The sequence below is a fragment of the Hevea brasiliensis genome, chromosome 16, assembly GCF_030052815.1.
Source record: "Hevea brasiliensis isolate MT/VB/25A 57/8 chromosome 16, ASM3005281v1, whole genome shotgun sequence".
In the NCBI taxonomy this organism is placed as follows: Eukaryota; Viridiplantae; Streptophyta; class Magnoliopsida; order Malpighiales; family Euphorbiaceae; genus Hevea; species Hevea brasiliensis.
The window spans coordinates 58,946,292-58,959,099 of NC_079508.1; the positions used below are offsets into that span (position 1 = coordinate 58,946,292).

The 12,808-nt window shown below is 33.2% G+C and overlaps 1 protein-coding gene across 1 annotated transcript; it reads right to left on the minus strand.

Annotated features, from left to right (window-relative positions):
* Positions 1-427: 427 nt before the first annotated feature.
* LOC110668512 (beta-galactosidase 3) lies at positions 428-6,750 on the minus strand. Its single transcript, XM_021829781.2, has 19 exons — positions 5,997-6,750; positions 5,802-5,897; positions 5,567-5,679; positions 5,320-5,386; positions 5,060-5,152; positions 4,674-4,817; positions 4,478-4,566; positions 4,272-4,377; positions 4,097-4,184; positions 3,634-3,752; positions 3,377-3,541; positions 3,044-3,222; positions 2,725-2,834; positions 2,542-2,651; positions 2,019-2,129; positions 1,823-1,936; positions 1,530-1,732; positions 1,111-1,447; positions 428-1,028 (listed from the first exon to the last, which is right to left on the minus strand). Exons 1-19 carry the CDS (start codon positions 6,165-6,167, stop codon positions 909-911), a joined length of 2,535 nt encoding a protein of 844 aa, XP_021685473.1. The 5' UTR covers positions 6,168-6,750; the 3' UTR covers positions 428-908.
* Positions 6,751-12,808: the final 6,058 nt, after the last annotated feature.

Here is a 12,808-nt window from a genome sequence, read left to right on the forward strand (position 1 = left end):
TTGAAAGTGCTTTTTATATGTTTTTGAAGAACTGTTTTCTCAAAATACAGACGAAAGTCTATCGAAATTTTTTTAAAATTTTCGAACAAATAAAAATAGACAAAATTTTTTATTAGTTTTGAAACTTCAATTAAACGTTTTTAAGAAGTGAAAAATAGTTTTAAAATCCCTTGTAGGGTACTTAATGAGTTATCAGTAGGTAAAGTTCGATAATTCATTAGGTATTCTACAAGATCATATTATGCCTTACAGAGAGGTAAAATGTGACAATTGGTGTGCTAAAGGTTTTTTTTTTTTTTTTTTTGTTCAGTCAATGGTTTGCAGCTGTTGGGTGCATTGAAAATGAATGAAAAGCATTGATGTAGAAAGTCGAGTTTGGATTCCGTTGTTTTGCTAGGTACTTGCTGAAATCTATGGAAAACGAGAATAAAAAGAAAGCTCTTTAAATTTCAGCAGGAATCTGCACAGAAAACAATGGTCATATTAGGATCCGCTCCCAAAATGAACAAACTTGGGGTTTGATTTTACCCCCTTGATGCAATTACAAACATAAAATCAAATCACACTACTAAAAACACCTTTTCTCTCACTACCCACACATCCAGTTAAAAGACCGGGGGACTGGGGCTTTAAATTCACCTGAGCCCTAAATTGCAGGAACCCAGGGATTTTCCAGCTCACCTATCTAACCACCACAAATTTACAGTAGCCCATTTACCCAAACACCTCTAGCCACAGGTTTTCTGACTTTAGAAAACTATGGCAATACGCCTATCTAACTAAAAAGCTTTCTCCTATAGTTCCCTATTATGCTTCCTTGCTGCTTTTGCTGGTAATGTGTAGTTAAATTACTGGATGCAATATAAATTAGCAGTTTCTCAATTTTTTTTTTCCTCTTATTAACACCTTCAATTTGTTGGAGCACAGACAGCTTCGACTGACAACCGCTTCAAAACATTTGGACATGGATCTTGGCCAAAGTTACTGTTGGATATGGTGATTGTACATCTCTGCTTCCCTATGCATTTCTGTGAAAAAGAAACAGAATATGGTGAAAAACTGTATGCCTGCTTACAGATTGTGTAAACAAGAGAGTGGTGTTAAAAGTACCTTCTCAACGATATTGTATGACGCGGGAGCGTGGCAAGGTCCTTGCTGGTAACTTCCGCAAGTTCCCAAAGGAGTTCCAAAGCTTGCAAATTTAATGGAAGAAATGGATTGGCCCGGACTACACCGAAGGTGAACCTTGGGGCTATGGAACTCTTCTGCTCTTCCATAGCTCTCAATTTGCCAATTCTTAATAGTTGGATGAAACTCAGAGACATCAGCACACACACTGGTCATTGATCTCTTCACAAGAGAAATTCTAGAGGGATTTCCTCCAAGTTCTTCAAAAACTACCAAAAGATTTTGGGTTGGCTTCAACCATGACCGAGGCATGTGGTACCTGCAAATTGAATTATTATCACTAAATGAATCTTTTTTTCACTTGTAAAATTGCAGCATATCTCCATCTTTTGAGTATTTACCATCGCTGGGTGGGCTGGCCACAGCCAAGCTGACACTTAGAAGGACGGAATGTTCCTGCATAACTGCATCCGTTGCAATTACCAGTAGCATATGCAGTCCAGTATCTCCCTATACTCTGCCCATTAATCCATATTTGACCCTTTCCCATGCCCTCCATGTCCAAAGCCAAAGGTTCATTCCCATCAGGTGCATTGAAATAGGCCTACAAAGTTATACAGATTTAGTTGGAATCTCCTGCACAAATGGTCTTTTTCTGTAACATCCTGAAGTTCTACTCTTCCTGATTTCATACCTTATGCCATGTTAATGGTTGCTGTCTTTTTGCAATTAGGGATGCTTCCATCCACCCAACAGATGAAACACTATTTGGAGAAACTAGGTTCATGGCTTCCCCTTTCAACCCAACCTGTTTAAATACATAGCAATCAGGTAAAGATTTTATTCAATGAACAATAAATTAACGAGATAAACAGGTCAGAATCAGCAACCTGGTATGTCCATTTTTGCCAGGACAAATCCCATTTTCCCTGGTCAAGTCCATGCAGTGCAACTGGACCTAGGATTCCTGTGTTCCATGTCTCAAAGTGTCCACCCACATTCTTCATATAAACAAGATACATTCATCAGAAATTCAATAAGAAGTGGACATGACATTAACTATCAAAATTAGACGCAACTATGCTCATAAGAATTTCAACATCCTACTGTAGACACGGCTTGATTCATGGAACTAGTTTTCTCTTTCCTTTTTTATTTTCAAGCTAATTATTACTGAGAGCCAAACCACACTCATACGTATATAAATTTTTTTTGGTTAACCAGTTTGCTATATTTCCATACAGAAACATAATAATAAAAGCATTTGTCAATTGGCGTTTTGAGACTCCACTTACTGTTCGTTAAGTGTCCAATTCAGCTTTACAGATTGCTGACTTTTACAGTAGGACATATTTCCAATATTAGAATAACAAAACCATCCACAAATAATAAAGACAGGGAAGGGAAACTAACTTGCAATCCAACAGCAACACTCAGCAATGCAATTTTGTTTTTTCCAGCACGCAAATTGACCTTTCCAGTATATGTAAACCTCTTATTCTCCCTTGTCCCAAAGGCAGAACCTAGAATGATATAAGCTTGATAAGCTTAAAAGGCAATCTGTAAAAAATATAATATAAATACGCATTTATGTACCTGAAAGCTCTCCATTAACAAAGATGTGCACAGCATGGCCTGCTGATTGAACAATGAGAGTGGGAAGTTTCCCTCCATGTAAAAAGGATTCTGACGAACCAATATCAACACTGTAGCCATAGTGATTAGTGTGAGATAAAGATAACTATTTATGCCTTTCTATGACTATTAAGAGTCAGAAGACGTGGGGGAAAATTTGAGTTTTAATTGTTCGAAGCGAAAGAAAAGCACATGAAACAGTCAACAATTAATACATGCTAAAATTTCCAGTTGATACTATATCAGAAAGTGGGAGAGCTACTGAGGCAGTCAGTCTCACCTAGTGATGTACCACAGGTAATCACTAGCATCCCTTGTTACATTTATCTGCTCCAAGAGACCAAGAGCAGTGAATGTTGAACTGTCATCCAGAGAAGAAATATCTTCATCATAACTCTCCCATGAAAGCATCTCATCATTTGCCGGCAACATTTCCATTTGAGATGTTTGAACTCCAACCTATAAAGGAACAGAACCAAAACTGAGGAGCAGAAATAATCGCCTCGTTGAAAATTCGTCCTTTTTCTTCTTCTTTTCTTTGTTGCATGAGTCTTTACTTGAAGTAATAAATATGTCATGTAAAGATTACACTAGGAAATAAAAGATTGCATACCTTTGCAGTATTAAAGACCACATTTCTGCAATCAGGAAGGATACTGATGGACCAAGGAGGCAAGCTATAATGCATGTTATTGAACAACACCCTTGCAGCAGATTTTGTATCATAGTTTGCAAGAAAAGCAGCACAATCTCCTGATTCTGAAGAGTACACATGCGCCTGGGAAATTAAAGAGATTTACTGAAATCAGTAAACAGAACTGAATTACATAAATTGCTGAACCAAATGTGTGTCAAAGGAGTAGGAAAAACCTGTTGATAGGTCCCTAATTCCGTCACAATAGGATCAGTTGACACTAAAGCTCGCTCACACATCTTAATAGACCTATGGAGCTCCTTTAAATGACCATACTTTGGTTGCCTGATCAAACCTGTCATATTTGTGCAGTAGCAGCAATTAGCTGTATTTCATCAAGTAGGAGTAATGTGATATACAAATGGCAACATGCTTAAATTTCAGAAGTGATTCTCAGAAAATTTTAAGTTGCCGTATTATGATGAGGAATGCCAGATGTTCCTCAATGTCTTACATAGAACATCTAAGACATCTCCCACTCCTAGGGTTGCCTATTTTAGTACAATGGTATTACCTACCAGAGTCCTTAAAGCTTTTTTTGCCAACTTACCAACTGGGAATACCAATCCATCAAGTGCGTTTGCTTCAATGAAGTAATTTGGATTAAAAGATACCAAATTATCAATTAACAATCCTTACCATATTCATCTATTGGAGCATCATAGTCATAACTGGTAGTAATGAAAGGACCTCCAGCACTGCGACCAAAGTTGGTTCCGCCATGGTACTGTTTCACATGACACAGGAAATCAAATCCACCAAAAATGAAGTTAATAGCAACTTTTCTCCAAGCTCAGCATGAAAAGGAGCTGACCATGTAGTAATTAACAAAGGATCCTCCTTTCTGTATGAATCGAGCAACTGCAAATGCCAAATCCTGAACTGGACGCTGGTGAATTGGACCACCAAATTCCGTGAACCTTCACAATTGAACATAAAACAAGAAAAATAAGGTAAAATTTCAATTCATGGTAAATTAATGAATTTGAAATAACCAATCAAAAAAATGCAAAAGCATACCATCCGCTCCAAGCTTCAGTCCAAATTGTAGGCTTGTATGGTTTGTTGGGGGAGAATGAATCACAGTAAAATCCATTGCATGTGTTTATCTATTAATTAAAAGAAAAAATGTAAATGGCTCATGTCATTCAGTAGGACTAATCTATTAAGGAAACTCAATCTACATCCTCAATTGATCAAGTGTCAAACAGCTTACAACTGGATCTGGGGCATCTTCTTCCTTGCACATCACCCAGGGGACCCCCGTTCCTGTTTGAATAGCCATATTTGCTGCCCAAGTCATGTAATTATAACCAGTAGCACCAAGTAACTTACTTTGTGACCCATACTCATTCTCGATCTGCACATTCACAGGGAAGGTTGAGAATTAAGAATAAAACACGAGCCTATACAAGTAACATAACTAGTTGCAAACTAAGCAGTAAAATCTAAAGCATTAAGGGATTTCTTCCCTCTTCTTCCTATTTTAACTACAAAACAATTGACTCGTTGTTAGTATTTGAACTTATTGAGATAGTTTAGTTGAGTAAATCAGCAAAAGCCAACAGAACATGCCACAAAATTGGATAAGCAAAACTAGACCTGAGAGAGTATAATGGGGCCACCCTGAGACTCGAACAAGTTTTCACTCTTCATCAACCCCACAATCTTCTCAGTGAACACTTTCATTGCCCTCTGCAACAGCATAATGAAGGTCTTTATTACAACTGTATTACATATCGGAAAAATCCAATATATTGCTTAAATTGCACTCGTTCTGCTTCTACTAATTACATAGTTCGATTGATAGAAACCGTAAAATAAACTAATAAATAAATAAAACAGGGAAGAAAAAAGAAAACCTTGAAAGGCTCATTGTCTGTTCTAAAGCTGATGCCTGGGACATACTTTAACCAAACAGGAAAGCCTCTGCAAATAAAAATAGTCTATGCAAATTAGCAACAAATACGCTGTTAAACAAAAATCGAGAAAGAGAGGGGAAAAAAAAAAAAAAGAACAACGAAAGTTAAAGGCAGAAACCCAATTGCGAAACAACCAAAGTGAGAAAGAGAGGCAGCTAGATCCAGAGAAAGAGGAAATGGTAGGTACCCAAAATTCCACTCTGCACAAACGTAAGGTCCGATGCGAAGATGAGCATAGAGGCCTGCTTTCTGTATTGTCTTTATGAATCTCACCAGATCATATCTCCCTTCAAAATTGTACTATAATCCACAAAACAAACACAAATTACAAGAAAATAAACTAAGACAAAATAAACCCAAGAAAACGAAAAAACAGTGAATAGAAGTAAATAGAAACAGAGGAAGTAAATAAATAAAAGTACATTTCCCTGAGTAGGCTCATGCACATTCCAGAAGACATAGGTCTCAATCACATCCACTCCCCCATCTTTCGCCTTATTTATCAGATCTTCCCACATCTGCAGAGTACCCATTTGTCAAGAAAGTTAGATACAATCAATGAAAATGATCATGCTAATGAGAAGTAAAAAAGAAGGAATGGGAAAATTTTAGCTTACATCAGGGGTGCTTCTGGGATAATGAATGGAACCAGAGAAGAGGATTCTCCTTTGGTCATTAATCACAATTGCCTTGCTATCGTAGGTCACACTAGACTGAACCAGCTGAGAACCTAAACACATGACCAAGCATACCAAACTCAACAACTTGGAAACTGAGCTCGTTCCCATTCTTGATTCTTCCCTTCCCTTCCTCTATCTAGCTGTGAAATGAAAGCAGAAAGAGAGAAAAGAAAAACAAAGAAAAGAGAATTCCTGGTTTTGGTTTACTTGGCCTATTGTGGAGCAAGAACAGGTTCCATTGCCACTTTGGACTCCCCACTTTCAGAGGTTTCAGACTGTGAACCTAGCGGAGCAAAATATATATATATATATATATATATATGTGTGTGTGCGCGCGCGCGCGCATGCAGCTATTCACTCACAGTTCACAAGTGTCAAGAGTCATCACTGCGTGGCTGTGAACTACTAAAGCTATGATAATAAAACTAAAAACCTGACATTGCAAGGAAAGAGGGCAATTGCAACAGTAAATAGAACAAGCTTTCCTTTTCTACTCTTTCTTTTCTTTTGTTCCACTTTACTCCTCAAACTTGTCTAAGTTACGTATATATATATATATAAGATTTTGATACAATTCTTTTTAACTCATTGCAGAGAGTACCATTGGCGAGTGTTTACAGAATCTACTAAAGAAAAGAGAGAAGTTCGTTATTTGGAGGCATCTTTTGAGTGATTGGGCAGTGAAATGGCACTGATGGCGATCCCGTTGGTAAGGTGAAGTCGTAAAGACAGGGCGGGCTTGACCTGTGATTGTGAATGTTGACCAGGGGTATCCTTGGTAATGAAAATATAAGTGTCCCGCTCCCGCATGCCACTCAGATTGCTCAATCAACAAATTTTTGCAGCTTGTTTTGAGAAATTATTAAGTGCATTCACTATATATTATTTTTTATAATTATATAAAATTTATTTTTTATATTATAAAAAAATTTATTTTTTTAAAAAATAAAATATTATTTTTTATAATAATTAACCTAGTCTTAGAGACTCTCTTTTTTTTTACTTTATTAAATTACTTCAAAGTCCCTTTTCATTTAGTATATGTGCATTTTCATCCCTCATTTTTTAAAATAAATTATTTTAACTTATTATGTTTAAAATTTTTTATTATAAATTTTTTATTATAATTTTTAAAATTTGAAAATATAATTAAATTTTCTTCTCAAAATTATTGTCTGGAAAATGCAAATAACATGTAATTTGCCATTTTTGTCTTTGTCTCGAGAGTGAGAGTCCATACATGCTTTATATTTCTAAGATTATACTACAAAAGTCTTTTTTTTTTTTTTTTGGGGGGGGCGGGGGGGTTAAATTTTAACTGCTTTAATTTATTAAATAAAAATATAAAATTTTAAGTTTAAATTTTAATTAAAATTAATTATAAAAAAGTAAAGAAAAAATATTTTCTTGAGAAGGAATGAAGGCCCACAATGAAGGTTGCCATGTGAACAAGGAACCCTCCCATGAAACCCACCTTCTCTTATCATTTTTTTTTTTTTTTAACGAATGCTTGTGGCTCCAATATGATCCAATCCCTTGCCAACTTTCCTGTCTCCAATCTTTCTTTTGAGAAGATCCCTTATCTCTATTCAAATCAAGAACTCAAACAAGAGACAACCCATTGCCTGTCATTCAACATCGAGCTGAAGCTGAAAACAATATTCATTTCCTTCATTTCTTGTTCCTTCTAACACGCACAAAAGAAGTGCCACTTCCACGGAATACATCCAGGAAATGGGTGCCATAAAATCAGCATGGTCTTGGATACTCTTTCTATTATATTATTTTCTTCATAATTCTTTTTTTTTATTTAAAAAATGGATACATCGAATTTCATTATCTAAGTACCATCATGATGTTTTGGATAATACCCACATCGATCATTTTCAATGAAAGGACTGTAAAATTTTCTTGATAGTCCAACAATCTATAGAACAAGATCTTTTGATATGGTTTCTTGAAATACAAAATCGACATTTTTTTTTTTGAGTAAGAAATTGAGAGAGTCGGAATTTGGACCGACACTCTTAATATACATTTTCATTCACACAAGTAATTGAAAGTGGCCAATAAAATCAAATTGTTTTGCCTTTGCTTAAACTAGGGTTGATTAGATGGATGGGGATTAGATCCCCACATCGGATGGGGCATATGCTAGTAAAGCAAATTAATTAAAAGTAGACAAAAAAAAATTAGTGTAGTTTAAAGCTTTGCACGTTTGTTGGTTTCTTCGTTTGCTCTTCTTGTTGAATGTCTTTGTATCCTATTCAATGGCGCGAAGGACGGAACACTGTGTGGGAAGACACCGGGGCCTTGCTCACCACATCCCAACCTCTCCTAATAATTACCGGATATTTCGGAATGATTTTTTATTAATTAGGTCATATATACTATATTATTTAATTATGTGTTTTGCTATATTTTAGTTTGACTCTGGTAATCACTTGTTTGGACGAGATTGTGTTTGCCCGCAAGGGCGCAGACTTTGCCAGATTGACCTTGTTACTTGTAGTTTCATTACAAACTTAATTAGATTAATAATTTATTCAGTATTTAGAGATTGATTTTGCATAATCAGATTTTTTTTTTTATTTTGAAAATCTTTAAATAGAAGTGTAAATTATTAAAGATTTGAGCTTGTTTACCTCTTATATTATAAAACAAATATTTAATCAATAAATTATTGTTTTAATAATTTTTTATATGATCCTCATTTTCAATATTCTAGTCTTGTTTTACATGTTATAAATTATTTTTTAAAAAATTGTAAAGAATAATCGAGAAGTATTTAATTATGTAATTAAAGTTTAAATAAAGTTACACCATTGATTGCATGGGTACTCAATAGAGAGTGAATTTTAATTAATGCATCATTTTAATTACTTTAATTTTTAAGGATTTGTGTTATCTAAACTTAATTTATTATGAATTTAAAATATAATATATATTATAAGATTCACTTATGTAATTATGTATTGAGTCTATAATGAATCGAATTTAAATAAAAATTTTTAAATTTTTAAATTTTATACAAAATAAAATTCGAGATGTGCTGTAAAATTATCCTTATTAAAAAATACTCCAATATTTTTTAAAATAAAGTTAATTAATTGTGTGGTATCAGTCCATACAGAAGGTTAATTTGACTGTTGCTGGTGAATTTATATAATGTAAATGAGGTGGTGTCGTTTTCAGTTTGCCCCGATAGAAGGGAAAACAAGTAACAAAACTAAACTAACTCCTTTCTCCATAGCCAAAGTGGTTAATTTAATTAAGAAGCTTTAGTAAACTTGTGGACCTTGTGTGGTTAAATTGGATGTGCCTACCGCACCTAACGTTAAAGTTTATACAGTGACAGTACATCCACCTAACTAAAAAGAATATCAGAGAAAAGGGGGAAAAATAAATAAAAAGGTTTTTATTGTGTTCAATATGATAAGATTGCAGCATTCATTATCTCATTTAATTTATCACCATCTCATAAAAAATAAAAATAGCAGAGACGTTGAGGAGGTGAAGAGGAAGAAGGAAGAGAAAGCTGTCAATCAATGGGGGTGATCATGAAAGGCAAGGTTCGCGAGGCACGCGACCGTTTGATCTGCCGGTCGTGGTACTACCGGGTGTGGGCATTGCTATTTCCTTGGGGGTCCACCATAAAAATGCGTCGGTGCACGTGCTCTGCGTGATTGCCGTCTGGAACCTAAAGACCCCAAAAATAGTTATAATAACACACCTAACCCAGCTGTTAATCACCGTCAATAAAACGAGCCCTGTGAATTGCCTGCTTGGATGAAGAGCCCCCGAGAATTTTTCAAGATCAGCCGTCCGTTAACGTCGGTGGTCATGTTTCTGTTAATCACGTTTCATTCATTGGAAGGAATATTCTCACGAAGAACACGTGGCACGTGGAGAAGAATTTTCCTTTAGAAGAACCGCGGAGTATCTTTGTTTTATCGTCCAGAACACCCATTTATTTGTTTGACACGTGGAGCATCTTCTGCCGTTCCTTATATCATCTCTTTTATCTTTTTTTTTTAATTTTTTTAAATATAATAAACATATTCACCGGCTTTTTCCCCTTGATTATAATTTACAAGGATTAAATTTTATCATCTAAATTTATTAAAAAGTTAATTTAATGTTAAAATAGATAAAATAAAACAATATAATTATAAAAAAATGTGTCATTCTTTGAGGGAATAAACCTCCAATAAAATAATATTTTTCTCTAATTAATTAAAGAAAAAAAATATATTTTATCCAAGTTCATCATTTTTGTGACTTAAAATACTTTGAAACCACGAATCTACCAATTAATTTTAAAAATATAGCAAAAGTTATATGTCATTTTTTTTTTAGTAGATTTGAATTCAACAGGAATTTAAGACTCAAAATTGAGATTTTACGATTATCACTCCAATTTTACTTAATTAAAACTCATAGATAAAAATTATGTTAATTTTAAATATAAAAAAACAAAAAAAAATAGTTAAAAATTAGAGATGATAATTTGTGTCGTGTTGTGTCTCATTTTGATATGATACAATTAATAATTGTGTCATAAACTCTCAATTCAAATATGATCTATTTATTAAATAAATCATACAACACTACTCGTATAACCCGTTTAATAAATAGGTCATTTGAATAAGTTACAATATACGTGTAACATGTTTAATGACCCATATTATTATTTATTTAAAAATTTGAAATGGTTGTAAGAGAGAGGATATGATTTAAATATGTTTCTATCCAATACTCATATAATTAATACTCAATTGCACTATACTTTAATTTTATATATGATATTCTTTATATATAAATTAAATTAAAGTTATATTAAAATAATTAAATAATTAATAATACCACTAATTTATTTTATTAATGAATTCTTATAAATTATTTTTTTATTAATATTAATATTTTATTAAATTTAATTATTTGTTTTTATTCTCAAAAACAATAAAAATTTTACTTTAAATATTAACAGTCTTCAAAAGAAATTTAAAATCACGATGTAGTTTTATTTTTTTAGCCTTATATAATTCATTTACATATAAAATGAGTAGTTATAATGTAGTCTAAATTTTTTCTTTGTAATTTTTTTAATATATATGACATTAATCAAGAATTTTTTTTTTTTGTTGGGAAGAATTTAATTTTTTTTAATATCAAATGTTTCATAAAAATATAAAAAATATAAATTATAGGATATTAAAAGTAAAATTATATTTTTAATTATAAATAAAAAAATCAAAATAAATTTAAATGAATCAAAATAAAATAAATTATTATGTATCTTATCGTGTTAAGAAGATTGATTTGATTAAATTTTTATTTTTTATTTATTATAAATAATTTAATTAATTTATGTTCTGAATTTATTTATGTTAAATTTAAATTCATTTAGTTATGTGTTGAGACGCGTCATGTAATGACGGTTGTATCAAAAATTGCAACCCTGATGGAAATGCACCACACTCAACGGGTCAAAGATCGGTAGTAGAGATTCAACATAATCATTTTTATCTTTATACCATATGTGTACGGGAGAAAAGCAAAAGCAAGTTGAAAAAAAAAGATTAATTACCACATGAATATCTCTAATTAATTAAAATTAATTATTAAACCAATAAGGAATTAACGAGAGAGAGAGAGAGAGGAGGGAAATGAGCATTGTCGTTGATGACTGATGAGGGACAGTGCACGTATTGCCCACTCCTTGGACCAGAGGACTGAAGAATTGCTCATATTGTTAAAGTTAGGTCACTTTTTGTGGGGAATCGTTATCTGCAGGACACTTCTCTTGACACTTTTGGGTCCCATGGTGTTGCTCCTTTATTATATTCTTCTTTTATTAGGGTTTCTTTTCCATCAGGGCAGAAAAGCTTCTATTTCTCTTTCAAAGTAGACATGATTATGGTAAAGTTGGGTCAATTGGATTCCCTTCATTTTTTTTCCCCTTTGGTTCATAACTGAAGAGCCTCAAATACCGTTAATTAAATGTGCAATTGGCGCCAACAAGGCATTCACCATGAAAAAAAAAAATAATAAGGGAACATTGTGATTGCTGAAAGACCATTTCTAAGGAAAGCTTCCTAAGAAATGGAGAAAATTATATATTATTTAATGCCCAGTAAATTATCAATATTTACTTATTACTAACATTTAACGATATAATTATACTAGTGACAGCCACATGTATTTAATAATTGTCTAAATATATGCTTAATATGAAAGTTTTAGACTAAAATCAAGGAATCATCACGTAGCAAGGTTTATTATTAAAATGTGATATGATAAATTCTCAAAAGAGTTTAACTTTTATATATATAGATGGGAGAACAATAGAGAAAAAACAACACAACAAATTCGGGATGCCCAATCACGTTGGATGTGTTTATGAATACTTATTGGTTCCAGTCTGACTCATCAAGTTGTTTTATACAAAAGGTTAACAAGAAACATTATGAACACCATTATATTGAGTGGCATATCCTTATGATGAAGAATTGATTACAACTATTTGGGTAACATGCAGTTAAACGTAGCTATCAAAAGACTAGTATAAGCAAACGGCAATTAGCATAGTAATAATTGAAATGGTCTACATGTTCATGTCATGCCTGCCTGCCTTATTCAGGATGCAATTTCCTGTCCCCATTTACACATTAAACTGATCCGCAAATCTGCTCCAAGGACTGCTTAGCATATTTGTGAATTATTTCTATGGAGGCCCATATCTTCTA